Below are 26,490 nucleotides of genomic sequence, written 5' to 3' on the forward strand. Positions count from 1 at the left end.
TCAATACAAATAAAATATTGTCACCAATGAACACTGACCCAATGTGTATTTATAAAGGGTTTTAACTATTAGGAAAACAGTGTGAAATTATAACCTTAATTACCCAAACAGCAGTGAATCATTGGGAACCAAATTTAAGTCACACAAAGTTTTTGGACAAGTTAAATTAAAATTTGTAATAATTGAAGGTTCACTGCCTGAAGACATAGATGTACACATGATAGAAAACCAGGGTGGGGACCATATGTGCAGACAGAGGAAGTTTCTTGTCTTTTTCATCGTAAAGTATCAGCAATCTGACCAAAATCAGATCTCCACTGTCCTATGTGAAGATATGACGATGACCACTTCTGGGTCATGTTCTGGTGACCTTTTAATAAGCCAATGGAAATTGCAGCTTTCAAAAATCTGAAAGGGAATCAAATTGTTCAGTACATATTCATGCTCTTCATCAACAGTACTCTTTCTCCAAACACAAAGATATTAGATTTCATCTGAGTGGTTGATAAAATCAGTGTTAATAACATAGGTTATCAGAACATGACCCCATGGCAGTGCTTAAGATCTTCATGTATAACTGGAGATCTGATTTTAATCTGATTACAGTAGCAGTTAATTTCTCTTGAACAGCCATGATATCATCTGATCTTTTGTAATTCAACCAAAATGTCTATTATTATGCAATCTTATTTGTGAAATGGGTATCTCCTAGATACCTTTGTATGTTCTGTATAATAAACAGCCTCCAGGTTGGTATGTCGGTTTGGTTTTAGTTTTATCCGACTGGTATTTCTTCTTGTTCAACCTGTACTGTATTATGCATAAGATGATCATGTCATATCTATACTGTACACATAAGCTGAACACATAATCATATCTGTAATAGCGTATATATCGCTTGAAATTGCTAAATCTTGTGAATTTTGTGGCGGGGGCAAGAACTAACGTAAGGGGTATTGTCTGCTATAAATGTGTTGCACCGCATGACATCAAATATCCCATTATTGAAAAGGAGCAAAACTATAATAAAGATAAATGTAGTCAGACTTCCCAAGTTCACTGGAAAAAGACTTAGCCATGGCATCAGATCAAGAAATGAGGTCAGTTATGTTTTGTTCACCATGTATGGCATACTCTAAGTGAGCAAGTCACTGCTGTGCCTTTTTCAACAGGCATATCCAATTTTTAAACTGATAGCACATGTAACAAGTAATCAGTGCATAACTTGCAAACAATACCCACTCCTCCATCAGTAAGACCCATATTGTTCAAGCCTTAACAAGAACTACCCTGTATCTATTTGATTGTCTAAAGTTATTGACATCCATAAGACTAGTATTGAAATCCATGACTTGAAGACAAAATTACAATTGTAAACACTAAAATTTATCTGTCAGTCTTTTATACAAAGTTATTTAATAGATGTGTACATGTAATTATTTAAAAATGCTCACTATGTTCTACCACTTCTTAAACTGCTCTTCATGGTATCGGTAAAAGAAGTTATGCTCTACACACAAATGTAACGGAATTCTGCTTGGATATCTCCACATGTATATTCAATTATTTGTTCATTCTTGTAAAGGAAAAATATAAAAACTATTCTTATCATCATAGAAAAAGTAGTTGTATGGAAAGGATGTGTCAATAATGTAATCGTAATAAATTGATCAAATTCTTATAATTATTTCAATGGAAATTTAAAATATGTAGTTTCCTGTTTGTGACTGTTGGAGCGTTTGGGTAGCAAGCAAGAAAAACACAACCTTAAACACACAAAAAACGTGCGAACTTTCTTTGAATAGTTTTTGGCGTGTTCTTTTGAGTGGTATACCGCTTTGTAATTTGTTACTGTGGGCGAGGGAATAAAGTGTGAAATCTCATTTTTTCATTTAATTCGATATCAGATTAATTAGGATCAATTACCAAACTTCTGTTGTTAATTACGGGACCATAATTTGCACTGTTAAGTGAAATGCAGAAATTGACTTCATCTTCTCATGCTAGTACTTTATGACTGTGTTTACAACGGCCACTGCTTTGATTCTACAGAACATCTGCTAAGTCAAGTCTTTATTAGGGAATGGCGTAAACAAACGCTGACTATTGATAACCAAAACTTATTAGCCCATCGTACTATTAACATCATGAAAGTTCCGACAGGAAATCTGCTAATTTCGAGCCCTGTATCTTTGAAAAGATAATACAATTTGCAACACAGTGATACATGTTTTGTTATCATTTACCAATTTACATGCTCACAACTGTATTTTGAAATATGACTTGCAAGAAGAAAAAAAAACAAATTAAAAAACTTACCATGATGTTCAATGAATCGTTTGTCCATGAAGATGAATGAAATGCTCCTAACAGTATGTGAATAAAATCAAGATAATTCAATTTCTAGTATTTTGGTCCAATTTGAAGTTTCTAGCACTGTTAGTTCAAAAGTTATTATAATTTTACTAAAATTGGACAACATGACACAATGAACAATTTGTTTATTTCACATTCTGCAACATGTACTTCAGCATGCAGTTTCTCATGAAAACTTGTCACAATAAGATAAAAGCAATTAATCAGTATAATTTTTGTCTAAATTTTTAAGTCCACATCATTACAATGTCAGTAATAACAATATTACTTTAACGGTGAATAAAAATGTGCACATTACATTGCAAAAACATATTTTATTTTTAAAACAGCCATACATCAGTCGTTGTCTAAACATCAGCTTTTAAGCATTTATACAACTAGTGATGTGTTTTCCCTGGCATTCTGTATGAACAGGGACATTGCATTCCCTGCAATCAAATTTTGTCACCCCTCTTCTCGCTCCAGGTTGAACAGTCAGTGAACATTCATGACAGGTTTTTTTTTGTCAAACATTTTTTCAACTGTATGTTGCACTGTTCCTCTGGTAGGCTCTGGAACAAGTGCTGCAGCCTTTCCAGCGCTAGTGTCACCAACCAGAGATGCAATGAAGTCCTCCAGATAGCTCTGAAATTTTGGCCACACACTTTTGACTCTCTCTGGATTTGTGTCCCTTGCAATCACATACGCATTGTACACCGAAGTTTCCATTAGATAAAAGAAAATTCGACACCACCATTTTTTTTGACTGGTGATGTAGAAGATAGTACCCAACCATCTGGTCACAGAGATCTATTCCCTTCATGTTTTGCTGGTAATCTGATAGCATTTTGGGAACTTCAATCTGTTGCTGAAAAGCCATACCAGAACGTCTGTTTACAATGCCACGTGATGATGGATCATGAAAATTTGACAAGACACAAACAGCTTTTGTATCTTGCCAAACACAAAATGTAAGTTCATCCTTCTGTGCGACTTTGTACTCGTGTTTCTTCAGTTTCAGCTGTTTTGGCCGCAAGTCTTTTGGCAACCCCTTCCTGTTGTTACGGACTGTTCCACAGGCCATCACCCCTATAGTATGTAAGTCTCTCAATAAATCTGTACTTGTGTAAAAGTTGTCAAAATAGACTGATTTTTTCCAAACATGTGTGAGCAGAAATCCATGACCATTCTGTAAGCCAGTCCCTTTTCTTGCCCATCTTCTTTGCCGGTGTTTACCTGGAATTGGTGCATGTATCCAGTTGAGCTGTCGACCATATTCCAGAGTTTCACCCCCTCCCCCATTTTGTTGGCTTTGCTGGAAGATACTGTCTAAAAGAGAGTCTTCCTTTGTATTTGATCATGCTTTCATCAATCGTTGCAGTTGTTTTTGGTGTGAAATTTGATGAAAATCTCTGGTCCAAATAATCAAGGTACCATCCAATTTTCTTTAACTTATCTGGTCTTCCCTCTGGCTGAGGTTCTGCAGCTTGTCCTTCATTGTCATGGAGATGCAAGTATCTCCAAATCAGATCAAATCTGTCACGAGACATGATTTTATTGAATGATATGACAAATATATGCTTATTTTGTCACCAATAACTATGTCTTGATGGAAGACGAATTATTCCCATGGCAAAACATAAGCCTATAAATGCCTTCATTGTAGGAATATCGACTGGTGTCCATCTTGGTGACTTGGGGGTGGGGGTCTACGCTCCTGTTCAGCATAACGATTTGTTTCATCAACAAGTTTTTTCCATAATAAATGACCCTAAAGTAACTCAAAATAATGCTGTCCATTGGCTTCTTCTGGGTGTTGAACAGTTGCTCCTTCTAACAATTTAAATCTTGGCTGCAAGTGAAGCAAAAAATCATCCTGGACCCTATCCTCTTGAAAGCCTTCAAAGTCAGCCTCATTCTCTGAATCACTATCGAAAAGTGCATGAAGCCATGCATCATCTTTTTCATCAACTTTATTCAATTGTAACCCATCATTTAAGTCTATATCATTATCAGAATCATCCAAATCCTCAACTTCAATGTCGCTACCCTCACTATCAACATCCATGTTTACATCAGAGTTGTCTTCCATCATTTTATCAATTGGTTTTCAAGTCAACAGTTTCTTTTCCAACCAAGTTTTTTTTTTTAATTTCACTGCGCATGCGTGCTTTAACCATTTCCTGTGTAGGTGAAGAAGTATGCAAATATTTGCGATGTATCACACGTGTTTCTAAAGATGCTACACACATACATAGTAGAGTACGACCGTAATCGAATTCAGGATAAAATGGAATACTACGACTGCTGGCGTATTCAGATAGAATGAGGTATTATGACCGCAGGCGTATTCAGGCTAAAACGGATTAAGATAGAAGCAAAGAGCATGCACAGGCCACAAAAATCTATTTTGATAATCCCCTGTGCATATTTTACTGAGACTGAGAATCTCTATGGATAAGGGGACAAGACAGCCAGAGTCGATGGACAAGGTATGAATTTCACTTCATCTTGCTGAGGCAAGGGTGAGAAGGAACAGAGTTTTGAGTGTGAGATTCAAAAAGGAAGCGTCACTATTTGCTTTATAAGATGCTTTTGTTAATGACCAAAAACACAGGAAAGATTCCATCTAGGCATAAGGGAGCGAAAGACAGGTTTCTGAAACTAATGGGAGTGAGCAACGTGCTATTGTGGTGCTCAATCTCCTTAAAGAAGGGTGCAACCAATGGTTACAGTGCTCAACCTCCTTCAAAGGAGGTGGCAACCCACTGTTGCAGTTCTCAACTACCTTAGAGGGATTGTGCAACCCGCTATCACAGTGCTCTACCTCCTCATGGGAAGGCACAGCTTGCCAGAAAAATCAGATGATGTGATGTGATTTGGATTTTTAATGTAGCTTTAACAATTTTTCAGTCATATCACTATGATGTCTGCAATGTGGCAGTTTATAGTGATGTTGAGCACTGGGGCATCATGCCACAGACAAGCAGCAAGATGTCCCACCGAGTCAGATTATCCTAACACCAGGCCGACCAGTCCTAATACTACCCTCTTAATGCTGAATGCCTATTGAGGCAGCTGTTAGTACCATTTTTAAGTCTTTGGAATGACTCACCCATAGATCGAACCCAAGACCTCCCACATCCAAGTCAGATGCTCTAACCACTAGGCCACCAGAGCAGATGAAGAAGAGTGAATGTTCTTCTGATTTTTCTTGATAGGTACACCTGAAATCTAATTTCAGGTGCTGGAAGGCCAGAAATCACAAATGGTGCAACAGCTTTTCTGAGTGCACCTGGAGCACTCGATACAGTCTGTCTGTGAGTCCCACCAGGCCTTTTTTGTGGTCACTTTGCCCCACAAACTGTTTTGTCACTAAAACATTTTGTTAATTTTTTAAAAATTAATTAGTGTTGTGGTCCCTTGTTATTGTGACACTCAAATGACACACAAATAAACAAAAGGAGGGAAATTATCATTAGAGTATTTCCCTATTTATTGAAAGAAACAAGATATTCCAGTTCTGATGATGTGTTGAAAATAAAACTAGAGGAAACAATGTCCTCAACATTTTAACAAGGCCTATTATTGTTCCTAGAACACAGAGACTTACCTGTATCATTCAGTAAATATTTTAAGTAAAAGTGTCTACCACCATGGGTAGAACACAAAGTAGCTTCCGAATTCCCGCAAAGAACAAAGTTCTAAGAGGGAAAACAAAAAGCTACAATACAGTTTTAGAAACGAACAGACAGTAGTAACACTGAAAATTATTAAACACTGTTGAGAGAGATCAACAACTTTAATATATTAGTTGTCCACTGGCATAATTTCTTGGTAACAAAGGCTTCAGACGTCTATATAGAACGGTGTCTGTGAAAAGAATGACATCGGTACAGCTACCTTCTGCGCATGACCATGCGACAGAGTGGTGTGCACAAGGTCAAAGGCTCATACTGACTTTTTCTCCACTCTGGGAGGATGTATTCACATCATACAAACAGTATATTTTCGGCATGAAAATAACTTAGCTAAGCAATAGTGACAGGATAAGTAACTGCTTTTATTAAAGTGAAATTCTTCAATTACATTTAAACAGAACTGGGAAAGCAAATACATTTTTCCCATTAGTAACAATTTCAAAAAGAAGAAACGAATCAACCTTTTCTGGACACTCATGGATTAAATACACAAAACTCTCCTTAATGAATTTTTAAACAAAATATCCACCTATGTAATCACCATAAGACAACTTTCATCAGATGGTCATAATGCACTGGCTATTGTATTTTGGTGTGCATAATGTGCATTGATGTACAGTGCAACCCTAAATTAATGTGCCCCGCTATAACGCAAATTTGGATATAATGCAGTCATGGTGTGGCTCCCGAAATGTTGTATATTCATTCACACATGAAAAAATAGTTTTTGTTCAAGGTACATGAAATAGTGAATTAAAAATTTATTATCATTTGGGGAAGAGCTCGCATATGAAATCGAATTTAATATGATCATGGCATGATTCCTAAAATTTTAATTACATGTACATGTATTTATCTTGTACCAGGAAAAATACATTTTTTAAAGTACGAGAAATAGTGTATAAAATGTTTTGGGGAAGAGTTCGCGTATGAATTTGAATCTAATATGATCGTGGTGTAGCTTCTGAAATTTAACAATATCACCAGGTTCTTGAAGTGTTATGCCAAAATAAACATTATCGAAAATGTTACTTATTACTGGTCCATTAGTAAAGCCAGTAAGTCGTCTTTGTGAGTGTCTTCAATTAATTATGTATAAAATTGCTCAAACAACAGCCAACACGTGTTTTTTCTTTAACTGCATACACAACCAAGCAGCAGACAATGTGGTGGTTGATAAAAGATTCTCACAATTTAACCCGTTACCTCATAGAGCATAGTGACAAAGTGCAGCACACTATAAATAGAACACCTAATTGACAGCACACGCATAGGCCTGCATGTGAACTGTTAAGCAATGTAGTGTATGTTATGTTTAACAGCAATTTTCACCATTTTACATTTTTGGTACACATATATTATATGTAGAAAAATTAAAGAGTAAAGTCCGATTGTTGTGTAATTATTTTTCACGGAAGAAAGTTTTATGTGCTTTAAAATCTTAGAACTCGTTCACTGTCATGTCAGTGAGGCCACGTGACCAACTGTAGCTGCCATTTCCCATACTCAAAATTTACATGTTTTTCATCTGCGTCTACATCACTAAGTCATCTGAATTTGATAATTTATAAAAACTAACCGCTGCCTTCATCAATATCAGAGCCTTTACCTAAGTTATTGAATCTTTCATAGTTGTAATTCTAATCATGAAAACTTCATAAGTACTGAATGAAATCCGCAATCGCCATTTTGGAGAGTGGAGGTTATGACCCAGTTACTTTAAATAGCAGATATCGACCAGTGCATAAACAGCGACCACGTGATCTTATCTAATTGTCATTCGCAGAAATGAATGTAGTATCTAATGGGGGGGGGGGGGGTCCCCAAAGGTGGCGCTACGAAAACCACCTCAAAATGGCTGCTGTTTACAGCAGGCGTCAAAAGGCGCTTCCATGTGAATGGAGTAGAGACATCCAAAGATGCTTGCACGAGGTAAAGGGTTAATAAACATCAAAAAACGTAAGCAGCCAACATGTTTGCTGGGCTTGCCGGTGTTATTAGATGCAATCAGTTGATTGTAAATAATGTCCAATTTATTAGCTGGAAATTGAAAGGGTATGAAATTGTACATGCATTCAGCTTAATTTTTTTTATAAAAGTGACTTGTGACCATTGCAGGCCTACTGCACTTAGTTCTCTGGTTTTACATGGGTACGGTGTTTGTTTATGAACTCGTTATTAATTTCCTATTTTTTTTATAAATATTTTACCATTAATGGAAAAGCAAGTTCACAAATGCAAATTGTTCTCTGCACTTTGCGCAATGATTAGTATAGTAGTTTTCACACACTTCTTTTGATATTCACAAAATCTAAAGTAAAAAAATTATTGAATATTGTAAATCTGTGCAATTTTTCAGTGGAATTACATGCATTGTAGATGAACTGCATGACTTGAGGGCACGATAGTAAATGGTGTTGATACCCTTTTCATCATATACATTAGACATGAATATACGTATGTGTGCCAATGAGTTGTTCTCTGAAAAAAGTAAAATACTGTAAAACCCTGCATTAACGTGACCCCAATATTAACGTGATCCAATTTTTTGGACTCCAATTATGGTGTTATAGCAAGGTTCAAATGTATAATGTATACCCTTATATTTCACCCAGAATAAGAAGAAAAAACACTCATGTGCAAGTGATATAATACAGTGCTAAAAATTCCAATAGCCTGACACACAGGGCCCCTCTAATTTCAGATCGGGACTGTCCTGTATTCTAAGAGAGGTGACCATCGGGCATGTCCACAAAAAAAGAATCCAATTTGCCAGAGAAAACTCTGAAATGCAGAAACGTATTTTCATTGTGAAAAAATACTTTGAATGCTAATGTGTTCTCCAGATACCTCATGGGAAACAAGGGCCAATTTTTTATAAATCTTATACCTGGTCACATACAGATTATTCACTTTTGCAGTCTTCACAATCACGCGAATACGTATCAGGCTGGTTGTCCAAATAAATATTCCTCCAATTTTCTTACAAGTTATGCTCCACAATTACCTTGCTCTGTTCTGCTTCTTTCACTTTCTTGACTGGCGAGTCTAAACCAACATCATTTTCATCTAATGGTCTTTTGTTCAGTTGGAAAAGCATTAAGGTGCATTTGTCTGGATTACAGATTGCTGAACTTGAAGGAAATTGCTCAAGAGCACATACTATTAGGGGAAGCTACTCATAATGCCTACACTCGAAGCAGACATACTGCCATCCTATGGCCTCTACATTGGAGATTGAACAAATCCTGACTGCCAAGTGAATACTTTACATACAAAATAAGTAAAGCAACAAAAAGTGTGCAAATATTTCTGACACGCATCTGACACACAAATGTGTATAAAGACAGATACTGATTTTATATTCATTCAGATGCAAGATTGAACACAGGATACTATATGAAAGTTCATGTCCAGTATTTATGCTTATTTGGACTTTCATGAGATCCAACAAAAAATATCTCTCTGTCCTAGCTAGAAATGACCAATACAGTGCATTGTAACTATGTCACATCAAGGCTTTAGTAGACAGTGATTATCTTTAAAAACAATACAATGAGTCAGTTAAAGTTTATTTTCTGAAGAGAGTAATACATTGCAAACATATTTCCATGTCCACATATGAATTTATCAAGACAATACATTGTAGTTGTGCTTGGTACATCAAAGCTTTCGCTGGCTTTAATTACCATTCAAAAAAATGATTCTGAGTCAATTAAACGTTGACTAGTACATGTACAAGTATAAAAAAAACTTGGTTACAATTCAACAAGCAAAACAGATTTTATATTTCACAAGGAGTGAATGTGACACATTTAGGCAGCTAGAATGCCTTTATCCATTCGTTAGATCGACCTGGAAAAGTTTTTTTTTAAAAGTTCTTTTATATAATGCATACGACTTATTGAAAATAAGAGAAATAGGTCTAAATAGTGCACATTATACACACCAAAATATGATATTCAAATCAGTAATGTTGACCAAACCCCATCAGCAAGAGTTGCATAAGAAAGAGGCTAGAAATGGCCTTTGTGCAATCTAGTCCTTTGAAGTTCATGCATTGATTGCCCAGGTGTCCCAGGTTACCTGTATGTAAAAACAGGTTAGGCAAATGAAAGGTATTTGAACATACTTTAAAGACATAGTACAAGATATTCCAAACCAAGTGAAAACTATTTTAGCAGATTGTGATTTAAAAATCTAAAATCTAATTCCTGCAACAATTACCTTTTTTTATTCTTTATTTCTAACTGGAAAATATTCCTATACTGATTTAAAAAAGAAACATTGGCACCCATAAATAGTATAACAAAATAAAATGAATAGCTTCTCAATAATTATTAAACTACCCCCCACCCACCCCGCAATAAATTAAATCAAAATATAAAACAAGTGAGTCAATATATTCTTACCTTGGCTGTGGAATCATAGGCAAATTTACAACCGGCATAGCATTTCTTTTTTCTGCTAGTATTTTCCTTGCTTTGCGCATTTTTATACGAGATTTTTCCTTTGCTTTCTTAATAGAGTTTGATTTTTCATCATCACTGCCTGCAAGTACAGGTTTGTATTCATGATCTGGAGGAGTGTGAACATCACAGTAAGCTGTCTTCCGTACACTGACTGCACTCCCACCAGAACTAGGCTCACGAATGGCCTCAATTCTCATGTAGAGTCCAGCTTGCTGAGCACAAGTCACATGAAATGCAGTGTAACAGTTTGTCTTGTGACACTGAATACAAGCTCCAGTGCCTCGCTGTTTGCAGATATAGCATGAGAGCTTCCATCGAGCTGGAGGTATTCTATCTATGCTATCAACTGGTTCAAGAAATACAGTATTAGCAAATCCCACTTCTGGAATCCATAAAGCACAAACAACATGCGCCCAGCGCCCATCATCTGTCTGTTTAAAAGCTCCTCCTTTGTTTGGACAGAGGCAACAGTTAACAGCTCGTGACGGTGACTGCAGACACCGTCGACACAACCACTGTCCTTCAGGAATATATGGCACTCCATAACACTCCTGATGCACTGCAAGATTGCACATGTCACAAAATAGAATTACATTACTGTTCTGACACTCCCCATCATTGCATATGGAACACACCGCATCTTCATCAATTGATGGAGTTAGTTCTTTTCCAGATGACTGACTCTGGAAAAATGCCTCCTTCTCGAATCTGTCCATTAACAATTCAAAGTGTTCTTGTGTAACTGTAATGAGGCCATTCTTTTTACGACTGTCATTCATTAGCTCCAGCCATGCATGGTCCTGAAATTGAAAGAAATTTGGATTGATGTAAAGAACATTATCTCTCATTTACACTCATGACAATATGTGAACCCATTAAAAAAAGTTCTGTAAAGGACGATGTTGCTTTTTTTGATGGGGATAAAACTAACTTTCATTACGTAATACTTACCTGACGCTACTGTGTACCTTTCTCTTTTTCATGACAAAATACCTTGTCTGTTTAATGTGAACACAACCCTCCCTTGGAATGGAGAATTATCATTAGGACACAGTCCACTGAGGTACTTTGCATGCCCATGCACAAAACAATAACTTTTTTCATAGATGATGATTATAACACAACATGATAGAGTAGGAGGATGGCATTTGGCAATAGCAACTGGTAAGTATTACATAATTAAACTTAGTTTCACTCTACACAAAATTTTATTGGCTGTAATGCTTAACCATTATTACTGTATGACTGAAGTTGTCAGGTGAATTGGTTGATGTATTAGAACTGGTCAAAACAGAGAAAAATGGAACATACCATTTGGGAGAAAGATCCACTTACCTGTATTTACTTATTTCTCTGGGCCACATGTTTTACTGAAACTATTGGTCTCTGAAGACAAAATGCCTGTGCTCTGTTGCATTAAAATGTAAAGATAGCAGAAGAAAACAGAAATTGCCAGATTGCTACCTTCATGATATCCTATAAGGAGAAATGATCAAGTAAACCCATGAGGCAGCAAATGTTTGAACCTCACGGGTTTTAAGTGTCTCTCTCAGTAAGAACTCTACTGAACTCTTCTGATGTCAGTGACTTTCCACCATGAAATGGTGGAAACCAAAATATCATTGAGCCCTGAAGAGAAAGTAAAGGACATTTCTGAACCCTTCATTTCCTTTTGGAGGCAGTGAGATAGAAACATAGTGCCCGCACAAGACATAAAACCTATCCAACACTAAATCTACAGAAACTGGGGATCTCTACGCATAGTGGAGCTACTCAAGGTAACTGATCTGAATAAAAATTCTGGTTGGAAATTAAGAAAATGATACATAATTATGATTAAACTGGAGACAGCCTGTGTTGATAGGCAAGACATGAAGCTCTCCCCACTTTCTTGTACATACCAAAATGAATCAAAAACAGTCTTGGGTGTAAAGTTCTGTAAGGAGTTCTCACTCAATGGTTAACTTAAGGTTTCCTTAAAAATCACAAAACAAGACAACATCTGGCATATGAGCATAGGAGACAAGTCTCTACAGTTCAAAATAATTGAAAAGTTCAGCAAGGTGCAAAATAAACCAATCACCCTGCCATGAGAGAAATTAAGTGCCTTGGAAGTGGCAGTTCTATAGCTCTTGACACTATTGAACATCCTTTGTTCTCAAAAGAAACAAAAGGAAATCAGCAACTGAACTCTCTTGGGGAAAGCTATGATCAGTGTGTTTCCTACTGCACCAATCCCATCAGATATTCAACAGGGCATCATTGGCCCAGGATGCAAAATCTCTCCTGGTTTAAATGATGCAACTTGCAACCCTACATGAAAACTTGTTCTGGCAGACAGAATGCTTGAATTCAGAGAAGTGTGAAGGTGGACAATGTAAGGGTTGTGAAAAAAGATGGGGGTTTTCTATACAGATCACAAAAGATGATCCCACTGGAAGCATAATGCATTCAGTGCCCATGCCCTCTGATCCAGGACTGGAAAACATAAGAGGGAAGTCTTGTTGAGCCTGGTCAGAAGAAGTCCAACAAAGGCTTTCCCCCACAGTGAAAAAGGACTTCTGTAATGAATCGGTTTAGTGACCATTATGTGAAGACTGTTTGCCTGCCCTTGACAGACTGTATGCTGATATATTCTTCTTGGCTGGAATGTGGGAAATTTGGAGTACGATGTTCTCCAATGGTGTCCAATGAAAGAGGTTCCAGACCACTAAGAAAATAGATGGGACAAGAGTGCTGCCTTGACAACAGAGATATAACGAGACAGACATGTTGTCAGGAGACCAAGACACATCAACCCCTTACTCTCTCAATGTACCTTGCAAAGTTTGAAATACAGCCTTCATTTCTAATTGTTGATGTGGTGGGACAAAACAGTGATCCTGGAGGATAGACCCTCTGGATCAAAATGTGCATCCCAATATCAATCTGATGCATTGTATTACCAATAGGAGTTGAGGTTCTGTGCATGTGGGGACCCACTGTCCAGTCAGAAACCTGTCCTGATTGAACCACTAATGCAGGTGGTAATGAAAGTCTGGTCCTAACAGAAGCATAGCTGAGCATGGTTTTCCTTTGTGAAAAGAAACTGTAGGGGTTGCATAAGGATATATCGTAATGGTACCAGATTTGCATCTGCATTGAAGGTTTCCGATAGGGAGAGGTAAAGGCAAGCAGACAACAATGCCTAAGCTAGTAGAACATCTAGAAGTGTCCGGATTTATTCTATCTGGTTTTTTATGAGACCAAGTTCAGGCATGTGAGAAAATTCATCCTGACATAAATGAAGACCTAAGACATAATGAACTCTGGGTTCTCAAGGTTTACTGTCAACCAGCAACGAAACAGATACTGATGGAGGGAGTGTACCTGAACATTGCAAATCAGTCATTCATTGAAGCACTGGATGATCATAATTCCCAGCAATTGGAGATATACCACAGCTACGCAGATATCTAGTGTAACAGTTCTGAGTTCAGCAGCAATTCCAAATGGCAGAAACCAGACTTAGAAGACTTCTTGGTCCAAGCAAAACCTGAGATATTTGCAATGAAAACAAACTATCAGAATGTGCAAATAAGCATTCTGATGGTCAATCTCAAGATGCATTGCATTCTGGGTTAAGGATGTAGTCTCCTTCTTGACAGATTCCTCCAGAAGAAACCAGTTTAAAGGACAGAAATTGATTATGAATGACATTTCATACTTTTCTTGGTGACCAGGAACGTTCAGGAGTAGAATGATGAAGGCTGATTGTTCAGAACACTCTCAACTGTCCCTTCTGTAAATGGGTGTGCACCTTTCTCAGTCATTTCACCAGATTGGATTGGTAGGAAAAAAAGGGAGGGGGGACACCTGACAGTGGGGGCATTTCTGGAAACTAGCCTGTAACACTTGATTACAATAGAAACAATCCATCCATCTTCACAATACTTGATCAAGCCTCTGGGAATAGGCCTTGATTAGTACCTAAGGCTGTTCCCACACACACACACAATGCTTTACTCAAGAAAGAAAGGATTAAAGAACTTCCTCTTAGGGGTCTCACACTGACTGCATCTTTAACCCAACTGTGCAGGAGATTTAAATTGAGTTTAAAGATTGGAGAGGGGGGGGCTCCATATGTTTAAAGAACTTGCAGACTTGCCCATGAGGACAATTCACATTTTCACATTACCGAGCTTTCTGGCAAATTGTGATAGGCAAGTAGTAATTGTTCAGGATCTGTGTTGCTGATCGTCCTGATCTTAGGAGCCATGCTAGGAATGAGTCCTCTGATGAGGGTTTCACTTCCTAAAGGAGCATCCATGATAAGGTCATTACCATGGTTGACTAAGACCTTGAAGTCCAAAACAAAATCGCAGCAGATCTGCACAACTTCTGTTGATAAAGTTATTAAGACAGTAAGCACATGTCAGGAAGATAGCACTGCTTCCAACACACATTGCAATGTGGCTGGGCTTAGTGAGCATGCTAAATGAAGTTGCTGGAAAGTAGTTGGCATGAGAAGCTATGGCAACAACCAGTCTTTCTGCTGAGTAGCTTTGACTGAATGTGGACCCAGGCTCCAATCGAAGAAACCTCACTTGAGACAAGCTAGTGTCCACGTGGGGAGGCTCAATAGGCCAAAAGGAAATGTACCCAGTAGTTCATGACAGAGACCATTATCTTCAAATATAGGAAGAAACTGACCATATTTATCTTTGCCAAGGAATATCCTGGTCTAAAGGAAACCTCGTAGATATTTCTTCAATTGTGGACACACGAGGAAGCAGATCTGGTTGACTTTGGGTCAATGAGATCCTTCCCAAACTGAGAAGAATCTTCTTGAACTGTTTACCTATTTCAGGAACAAGAAAGGAGGTAGAGGCAGTGCACTTCATTAACCACCCTATCAATGAACTAGGTCTCCTCTTCATCCAACTGAGAGAAGGTAGTGGGCCTGATAGTAGGCAACAATACGTAGATTCTGCACTCACTAGGGTCAACGATGATAGACAAAGCAACATCTTGTCTCACTCTGTACGTGGGAATGACTAGGTCTCACAATGCGTGTTGGAGGTGAGGGTGACAGAGGAGCAATCAGCGCCACTGCCTGTAACTCCACATAGTGAGTAGGGCCTCTGTGTAATATTAGTTCCAGTGGTAGGACAAGATATCTGGTCTTACCTGGATGGTAATGAAGGCATGTCTCCAACCTCTCTGGTTGATACCACCTGATAAGGCATTAATGGTGGTTCATGAGCTGCAGCATAAGTTTTACTCTGGGTCCAGTAGTCTATTAAAGCAAGAAAGAACAATTCCCTTGAGATATAAGGCTGAACATTTCATAACAGTAATAAGTAAGAAGGGGATACTGATTTCATCCCTTACCCTCCTCTGAACCCTGTGGGGTGGCTCCCATTCCTGCACATGATGTCAGAGGTCTTGCAAGGGCTTTAAAACTGGGAGTCCAGGACTCCTATTTTTACCAAAATAGTAGTCCCACCAGCAAAAGTTGAACACCCTCTCATAAGTATATCGGCCATACCTGAAGTGGCTAAATGTCCAGATAAAAAGAACCAGTAGTTGTTGCTGAGTTTAATTTTCCATATTCTTTACACTACTAACATAGAGCTCTTGTTTGTATATCAAATTGAGACTGAAATTTTGTCAATTCAGTAAAATACCTTGTTCCAAACACTTAGCCAGGCATCAAACACTTTCTTACACTTGGCTACTGTTCAACCTAAAAATCAGTTCAAGCAACTTTATCACTCTTAGGAATCACGTCACCATCTTCGTCAATATGTCAGTTAACACAAAATCATAATTGAAATTAGCAAATGGCATTTTGCTTAAGTTTCAACGTGTCTTACTTTCGGGTCACATACACTACTTATTCAGCTACACTAGGAAACAAAGACAAAAATGAAAGCTAAAGTTATTCAACTGCTGTATTCTTTTAATGAGCACATGTACATCTCTGGGTCTTCCTGGCTCTGAATTCAGTCATTGTAAATATCCGCACATTTTCCCACAGGTCAGTGGCTTATTCAAGGTCTTTTAACCTCCCACCCAGATACTGCACCATATTCTTTTGATGTACTCTTATAATGACAACATGTACATCTGGGGGTCTTTCAGCCACTGAGTTATGTCATTGTAAATACACCGCTCCCTCGATAACTCGCGCCCTGATAACTCGCGAACCCGTTTATAACGCGGTGTCCGGTGTGGATCCCGTTTTTTTAAAAAAAATATTTTTAAAAAATGAAGAAAATCATGATCAGAACTGATGAATGAAACCTTGATATATCGCCCGTTTTATCGTCGAAAATGGCGGTTAGTGCCCGAAAAGTTAGAATCAACATCGTGAAATTTTCAGGTTTTAATAAGGAATCACAAATCTTGTTAGATTTCATCGGAAAAAATATTTTCTCAGTTCACTGTAAATAATAATACTGTATATGTATACGGCGAAACAGCAATCAATGAATTATAGTAAATGCTAACAGGTGGCAACACTGAATGAAATGAACACTAAATAAATATGTCTTGTCAGGGGAAATTAGTGTTTTAATCTTTACATTGTGTTGCAGTGTAAGCAGTATAATCATTGCATGTTCTCTTCTATTCAAACATGAAAAGAGTCAACTGACCATCACATCGATGCCCGCGAGCACATCTGTGAGAACCTAATTAAGTGCCGGCTGCGTTTTGATCGACGACTTGGGCAAGTGTTTGTTGCATTGTAAAAATCAATTAAAATAGACCTGCTTTGTTTTATCACGTTAAATCGGTCTTTTGTATCAAATCAGGTAAAAGACGTACAAAAATACAAAAGTTCAAAGGAATGCAAATCCTACATGCATAAACTCTTGTGGTCAATATCGTGTCTCAACATCAATCCATTTAACTGACCAATCGAACATGGTTTCAAATAGTATGTACTTATTGTCATTAAAGTATATATTAATCAGTAATTTATCCTAATCATTTGTAAATGTGATCATGGAAATCAAGGGAATCAAGCGAAAGGCGTACTCGGTGAATGAAAAGCTTACTGTCATAGAGAGGGTTCATAATGGTGGATCAAGATCTAAAGTTTGTAGTGAACTTAAACTTGCCGAGTCGACACTCAGAGGTTGGCTCAAGGATGAGACGAAATTTCAGGATTATTTGCATGAAGTTGATTCTGATGATGGATTTAAATGGAAACGGGCATGCACTGCAAACGACACAGAATTCGATGATGCTGTGTACACCTGGTTCACACAGCAATGTGAACAAGGTGTTCCGATTTCAGGAACAATTCTCAAGGCCCAGGCAGAGAAAATGGCCAAAACTATGGATACTGATTCAGATTTCATGGCAAGCCATGGATGGCTTTGTAGATTCCAGCGCCGACATGGAATAAAACAAAATTCGTTGTCGGGAGAGATACGCTCAGCAAATCAGGCGGCCGCATCTAGTTATCCCAACCAACTCCGAGAGATACTGACCCGTGATGGATATACAGACGACCAAGTTTATAATTGTGATGAGGCTGGTCTATGCTATCAGATGATGCCAGACAAAACTCTAGCTACCAGAGATGATACACACAAAAATGAGGGTTTCAAGCTGAACAAAGAGAGATTAACACTTTTGTTTTGTGTTAACAAAACTGGCACACATAAAATGAAACCATTATGTGTTGGTAAATACAAGTCTCCCCGTTGTTTTCATCACATGAATATGGACACCCTTCCATTTGTATATAGAAATAGTGGAAATGCATGGATGACTGCAACAATATTTACGGAGTGGTTTTCTAAGATGTTTGTCCCCGCCGTCAGAAACCACCTGCGATCCAGGGGCTTAGAGGAGAAAGCTCTACTGCTATTAGACAATTGCCCAGCAAATATTGTCGTATTCTCACTCGCGTATTTGTATTTAAATATCTTTTTTTAAATTTTTTTTTTACATGTCTGACGTTTAGACCCATTAAATTCATGGTTGGTAATGGTTTATCTTTGTGAATTTATTTTTTTACATTTTACTCTATCTATCTATCTATCTATCTATCTATCTATCTATCTTATCTATCTATCTAGTGATAGCAGATTTTTTTTTTTAGAGCAACACAAGTTTCAACATCGTTTTTCGATATGAATGTTATCTTTTTTGATAAAAGAAATCTTGATTCATTTTGAACAAACAATAAAACTAGAATGTATCCAAATCAACACAAAAAGCAGTGACGTAATACACAATGTGTTAGCGATACACATGTTAAGAGTACTGATACCTCGTGGAATAATGTTTGTTTTTACGATCTTTTCAAGATACTTTATCCAGAAATGAAAGGTAATTTATAAAGAAAAACGAACAACACCTTTATAAAGAAATATTTATTCACAGTTATTTTCAGCACGATTATAAAACGAGTATTTAACAATGCAAACCCCCCCCCCCGCCTCTCTCTGTCGATCTCCATCTCTTTATTAGTTTTTTTTATAGGTCCCTCAGTAATATGCGCCCTCGCTTACAGTGCGGTCGATGTTTTTGGACCCCATTGTGCGCGAGTTATCGAGGAAGCGGTGTATCAGCACAGCTAAAATGATCAATTGATCAACATATTTTCTGACTCAGTAGTTGAAGCAAGACTGGCAAGCCTTCCACCCAGTGCCAAACTGGAGACCTCATCACATCCTCCAAAGATCAATGGCAGCAATGGCACAAACTTCATGGGTTTTAATTATCACAAAGGACAGGTCCCTATCAGGATGGGATTGTTAACCTCTCTTGATAGTTAATGCAAACCACCTTGAAATGGTACTAGCTGAAGTATTAGCTGTACTGTCCACAAGAACCCGGATTAACCCCGTATGTTAGAATATTCATCCCCACCTCAACAAAATCTTGAAATGATTCAGCTCACATTTCTCTAAGTTTCTTAGGAGACCCAACCTGGTCACTATGGACCAACAGCAAGACAGGTCTAGTCTGAGGAGCTCTACAATGCCATTGTGGATCAACCAACTGTCAAAATACTGGAGGACTGAGATACACAAACACCTTAAATGGGTTACAGCTACTCCCATGACTAGTGATGGGAATTGGTCAGAAATTCATAATTGATAATCGGTTCCACTTAACCAACTGATAATTGATTATAATCGGTTACTAAGAGCAAATTTTAATTTTTATTTGTTATTCAGTTACATCTTTGATCAATAGTTCAAGATGTTAGTAAATGTACATGAGTAATCTCTTTTAATGACATGTATACTTTAACCTGATAATAATATTACATTTTTGTCTATTCTGTTGTGTTATTTTTGTTCTACATCTTTGTTAAATGAACGCAACTTTTTATGGCTGATAAGTCATATGCAACAGAAATACTGCTACAATCCCCCAAAATCCTTTCATTCATATGTGATGTGTCTATAATTTTAAGTGTAGAAGGACATGCTTTTCTTGTTTGTCATTGTTTACAAATACTACAAATAATGTAGCATTTAAAACTGAAACAAATCAACAAAATGTGTTTAAATTTATTAACTATTTAACAACCTGATCCTGTAATAATGGCTACATGTTCCTAATTATGAAATTTTGCACCTATGAAATATATGGTTTTTTATTTGTAGTTGTGAAGGGAATTAATAAATTTCAGGTCAACTTTAGTGGCTGGGAGTTTTACTAACCTTTGTGCTTTGCATACAACTAAAAAGTAGTCTCCCTTTACACATAATCGATTATGGAGTTTCACAATCGATTATCTTATTGGTTCACTCAACCAACCGATGATCGATTATAATCGATAATCGGAACAACACTACCCATGACCTTGGTAAAAGCTCTAGGTGAAGAGGAAAGGCTGAAATGCAGAGCTCAGAATTGGAAGACCTCCTCATCCAAATAAAATCTACAGCATTTTCTGAGTGGAGGAAAGACAGGGATGTGAAAATATACATCCTGAAGATTGAGGGAGACTGCCCAATCACCAGGTCTTACAGCATTCCTCACTGAGACTGTGGTCTCCATCTTCAATGGTTCCTCCTGCAGACATTTGGTAGGGAAGACCAAGCCTGCAAAAAGAGGTTTAGTCTGGTGCCAAAAGAGATCAAAGAAAGAAGCATGGACTGCTGGAGAGAAAGAGTGAGCCCTTAGGACAGTCCACCCTTGTCCTTACAAAACGGCGAAAGCCATGTCAACTTCTTCCCTGCGTCTTTCTTGAGACCGCCTGCTTAAGGACAGCTCTGAACTGGAACTGTTGCTTCGACTGGGGCTGCAAGACTTTAAAGAATTTAACTGATGGCATGTGACAGCAGTCAGAATAATTTTGTTTCTTGATCAAGAGCCAGAAGTGAATAGGGATGAACCCTCCAGAAGGGCAGTTCAATGATGACCTTGGAAATGTTCAGTACCACATCACTACAGAGGTCTGATAACAAATGATGGAAAGCTATAGACAAAAGAGATTCTTCCCTTGAGCAGGCTGAATGAGGTTGCTCAAAAGATGTCAGCAGATGAGAGGATACAGTCACTAATGACCATCCTTTTGTTGTAAGGATCCAGTATTTTCACTGGAAGGTAAGCCCAAGTCCCTGTAGAAATAGCCACTGGTGCTGCTTCATCATCCATAATGTGAATTTTAGCAGATCAGGAATGAGTATGAACCATATAGCTAGAAGCATCTAGTGACGGCTGTAACAGACCATCCCCAACATTATCTAACAAAGGCTTGGCCCTTACTAAACCTTTGAGAAAGCTCTTTGATTGTAACTGAACAAGTATGTAGCAAGAGATCTGGTGAAGAGTTTGACACAGGAAGTATATTTAAACTAGAAAACATTTGGAGTCACCAGAACCTGAAGGCTTAAGATACAAATCATTAGGCAAGAGGTGTAACACCACATTCACAGCTTTATCAAACAACCAGGTTCCTCCTCCTCTGCCCCATTAACTGCAGGCTGAGAAAGGCTAGGTGACCCAAATGGATGGGTACAACACTGGCCTCCTACAAGTTAAACTCACTGTCATCAACAGGAAGAGAAAGGACATCTTTATCCTGAACTCTCTCCTGGAAAGCAGGAATACGTGACCAGGTGTCTCTCTGCCAGGAGGAGAATTGATAGGAGAAAAATTACTCCTGCAGAAACTTTTAATGCGATTTTTGTTGATGTTTTACAGCAATTCGTTGCCTGCCTAGAGCATTTTGGGGAAGGTATATCTCCATTTCTCTTTTTACATACAAACGAAGTAGGTCTATGGCCCACAGGTGCAACCTCACTACTATGCATCCCAGGTCTAGAAGTCCACCAAGACTGTGTGAAAGTAAAGGCCCAACCGCTTCCTTGTGGAACACCAAACATTCACTAGGGATTACAAGGAATAAGAGGGAAGAGATGCTAATCCAATCCGCTACCGTCATCTGGCATCTGTAGACTAATTTCCAGTCCCTCGTGGGATGAAAAAGTAGTCCGGAGAGAGGGAAGGAATGAGCCTGATACTTATCCCTGTACCACACGGAATTCAAAGATACATGCCCAGAGCAGTAACAGGTACCCAGGCAATGACTCTACAGGCAACTGAAATCTGAAGCATGAGCCATCCTTAATCTGTTAAGAGTTGGTTCTGACCATTCCCTTCTTCAAGTAACTAAATCGTGTCACCAACAATGGGTCATTGGGACAGAAAGGGTGCTGCTCCCCATCTAATAGGACGGGGCTCTACTCACAAGCAGCCAATACTGAGTTGTGAGTCAGCAGGGGATGCTGCTCACCCCTAGCAAGCGATGTGAGGGTGGGAGTGACTCTCTCCTCTTTTAAATGTGTGAGGGTTACATTCCTACCTAAGGGGAGGGTACGACTCACTCTCTATCCTAGTGATTACAATAGGGAGTGCTCCTCTTCCCTCTCTACCCTCATGCAATGGAGACACTGCTCCACCCTTACAGGAGGGTGTGACTCACTCTCCACCTGTTTATACCATCCTTTGGGAAGGGGCCCACTAATCCAAGGAGTCTTCAAGGAGACATGACTGACCTTTCTCTCAGACCCATGGGTTAAAGAAAACAAGAACCTGGGCAACACTGACAAAGACAAAGATACCTTCTTCCTCACTGATAGTCTAACTGAATATATGTGAGATCCCACGCTCATACAATGTTCCTGAAATAAAGAAGGTAAGAGAAAAGTATACACAAAAACTTTGAAAAAATGTGTGGACTAAGTCTTCCTAAATATTATTTATTTAGGGAAGACACAATAAAAGAGTGTTTCACCAAGAATAAATAGTAAGGAACACTAAGCTTTCTGGACAGAAAAGACAATAATTTAGTCAACCAGCTTAATTATAATTGGTTTTATTAAAGCAAGGGACTATAAAGGAATTAGTAAAAAAAACAATTGGTTACAATTGCTAATACAAGGAAAAAATTACTGAAAGCTATCCAAATAAACTATAAAAACATATGAATTTAAAGAGTGGCATGTGATCTGTCTACCATGTTAAAATGTCACAGTTCACAATATAGGCAAAGTGAGTAACAAGATTGGCATGGGATTCCACAGAATGCAAAAATATAAGAATGGGAAAATTAAAATAGAATACCCACCCTTGCAGCTTTGAAAAAGTTATTTGAATACATTTAAAACAATAAACTGAATCACTAAGACCCTCACAAGGAAAAATAAATGCCATGATGAACACGTTACATGGTAAAGTCTATATAAAAACATCTCAAGAGAGATCAATTAAAGTTTAAACAGTGACAAAAGTTCCAGAAGTTCACAAAGAATATTTAACACATGATAAATTTGCTCAATGACCCATGTAAAAGGCAATCATTTTTATGTAAGCATGTTAAACCTTACAACACAGCGACTGAACATTATGAGAGGGTGCTTTACACCTGTCCAATATATGGGGCTCTCATTCAAGGTTGATTCAGTTTCTGGAAGATTCTGGTTCCCCCTAATACTAAGACAGAATTTTGGTCATTCACTAGGGTATTTTCCATTCAGAAAAGTACCAGCTATGCAATACAAAAAGAGATTATTGTTATTAAAAGTGCAATTTTCAAGGGCAAGGGAAATCTTGTCTAGAAGAAATCAGTGTACGAACAGAGATGACTAACAAATAAATCCTTCCTGTACTTCCTTCAGATGTAAATAAAACAACCACCACCTACACTCGTTTCTGCCAGCAAAAAAAAATCTGTTGACAACTGAAGTACTTTACTAATCATTTAACAGCACCATGTGCACAAAGTTTCTCTGTTGATCTGTATCAAAATTTGCTTAGTTCAGATGCATTAGTTAAAGTGTGCCACAAATGACACAATTAGCTCTGACTGGTATTTATCGTTTTACTCTGGACCTGAACAAAAAATAACAAAAAATCAGAATTAAATGTGACATTTCTCTGTATGTCACACTGAAAGTATTGCCCTCAAATTCAATGCAAGCAGACAAAATGTGAAGCAATGTAGTTATTAACTCATTCGGTCCTGATCCTGTCTGTAGGAGTGATCCAGTTTCTGCATTCATTGGCCAAAAATAATCCTAAAAAGTTCTACAAGTCCAAAATAATCAAGTGCTCTGAATGAATTTCAGATCATCAGATGTATTGGTCTGCCAACAATTCTGATGTATCAATGTCATTCTCCAAAAGTCCTTTGATAAAATTAACATTAGTCCCAAAATATTATTTTACTCCGAGAGTATTCTATAATTTCAATGAATAATCCAAATATATGTTTCTTTTAAAAATTATACCTAAGCACAATTTAAACACATCTGCAGGCTGATGTTCAAACAGAATCATAGGAAATAAAAAATAAGAATGAATTAATTGTCCAGCTCTACCTACTTATATACACTCATGTTGTCCTAAAACACAATTTGTTTCCTACTCACCACATGACATTTCATAATACCACAAGTCAAAACACTCATCTGAACAGCTCTTCTAATGGGAATTAACATCAAGAACCTGCCTGACCTCACAAGCCAATGAGAAACTACTCCAAATCTGTCAACGGGTTCAATTTATAGGTTGAATTTAACTTCTAAACAACTGTTTATAGCTGGATATCTTTAAAATAGAATCTACAGCCATGGACAAAAACATAGCTGTAATATCTTGTTTATAAATGATCACTACAATTTACAGTCATGAACAAAAACTGCGCACAATACAGATTCATGCACCAAAAGTTATATAAAATATAGCTATACATAACACCTTTTGTATTGATATGGAAAAAGTACTGATACATCAATATACTGACTAATCAGTTCACTTCTACCTCCAAGCTAATTTAATTCCTAGGAGAAAATTTCTGAGTTGGCCATGAGATGTAATCACAAGTTTCTTATTTATTAGTCAGTGGGATTTTTTTAGCATTGGGAGACACAGGAAAACATCTTACATTTGGCCTACATGCTATGAAAACCTGTGATCATTTTAAATTTTTTGGCCAACAACCACATTACAAAAAAAAAGAGGAAATAAAGTAACCAACAGTGTTTCCCTTTACCCTTATTTGTACTTCAGAGACCTGCAAATTTTTCACATGACCCCCAGTTTTGATACGTTTTTTAACTCAGACTCCCAATTCTGACATCAAGGGGATTTTTAACTCAGTCTTGCACCCCTAGGGGATACACTGAACCGATCAATCAGGCAAAGAAGAATTACTATCAGTCGGCCCTAGAAAGTAATTGCAATAAGAATTATATGGGTTAAGTTTTTCTTTTAAACAAACTATGTGCAGGTAAGTGTTCCACAAGGTCATCCAAAATCCAACTACTGTGGCAAGAAATCCAGATTACTGATGATGTTGAAATTAGCAAATACATTCAACAAATATTTTTGTCAGCATAACCTCCACTGTCAACTCTAATCAATGAACTAAAAATTTAAGAAAAAATTCCACCTTACACAAAATGTTATCTCTGCAGTACCAACTGAAATGTTTTTAAGTTTTTGCTAACTACTGCAACAAATAATCAATTAGATATTAATGGACCACATCTTCTGAAGGCTGCTGCAGATTAAATACATAACATCTAACAATGCGAAAACAGTGTGTCAAAATAAATGGCTCTTTTTCTAAAGAAGAACTAATTAAATGTGGAGTACCACAGGGATCAATCCTAGGTCCACTCCTTCTTCTCATTTTCATAAATGATCTGCTGTAGAAAATAAGCAACTATATTTCATCTACTAACTTACAAGCCAATGATACCACACTATCAGATTTCAAACAGATAAAATCAGACCTTCTGACAGCCTTACCTAGAGGATTCCTGGTGTATTGGAAAATGGCATAAAAGTAAACACAGACAAGACTAAAAGTATTATTGATCAGAACCAACAAAAAAAGTATGCATGTTTCCTGTTTTAAATTTAGGATAGACAGGTGTAAAAAAATTATATTTAATGTGATTTTTTGAAATTATTTTTATTTTTTTAAACGGGGGGTGGGGGGGGTGGAGTGCTAGGTCGGAAATGGAAAAAAGGTATGGTCGGACGATGGAAAACATGTTTTTTTCCACCTAACTACCAAACAATGGGAGCAAAACTGGAAATAGTTTCAATATTAAGCTGAATTAAATCTGCCTAGAAATGGTTACCCATGACAAAATCACTGAGGTCACAGATGAAAACAATTTGCAATGGAATGATCATATTCAAGTCATATGTCAGAATCAATTCATGTCTGTAGCTATTTAGCAGATAAGGCCATATATATCAACTAAACATAGGTTACTATATTACAAATGCAATACAGAACCATATCTAAAATACTGTAATGTTATCTGGGGAAATACTCCTGACAAGAATATTTACAAATTATTCTGCTTGCAAAAAAAGAGCTTGCTGACTCAGATAATGCTGAAAACATCCCTAATGAAATGAATGATATTAAAATGTTAACAGTATGTGAACAAATATTTTTGAGAAATGCTAGCCTTGTG

General features: G+C 37.5%; 1 protein-coding gene across 3 annotated transcripts in view; it reads right to left on the reverse strand.

Moving 5' to 3' along the window:
- LOC149789282 (peregrin-like) overlaps nucleotides 1-26,490 on the reverse strand; it is a 171,828-nt gene that overhangs the window by 114,218 nt on the left and 31,120 nt on the right. For all 3 annotated transcript variants that reach the window (XM_089975473.1, XM_089975471.1, XM_089975474.1), the window contains exon 3: nucleotides 10,469-11,328. In XM_089975473.1, the coding sequence (XP_089831599.1) occupies nucleotides 10,469-11,328 (860 nt within the window). The remainder of the gene's footprint in view (nucleotides 1-10,468; nucleotides 11,329-26,490) is intronic.

The sequence above is a fragment of the Sinohyriopsis cumingii genome, chromosome 11 (assembly GCF_028554795.1).
Source record: "Sinohyriopsis cumingii isolate HCF-2022 chromosome 11, ASM2855479v2, whole genome shotgun sequence".
NCBI lineage: Eukaryota > Metazoa > Mollusca > Bivalvia > Unionida > Unionidae > Sinohyriopsis > Sinohyriopsis cumingii.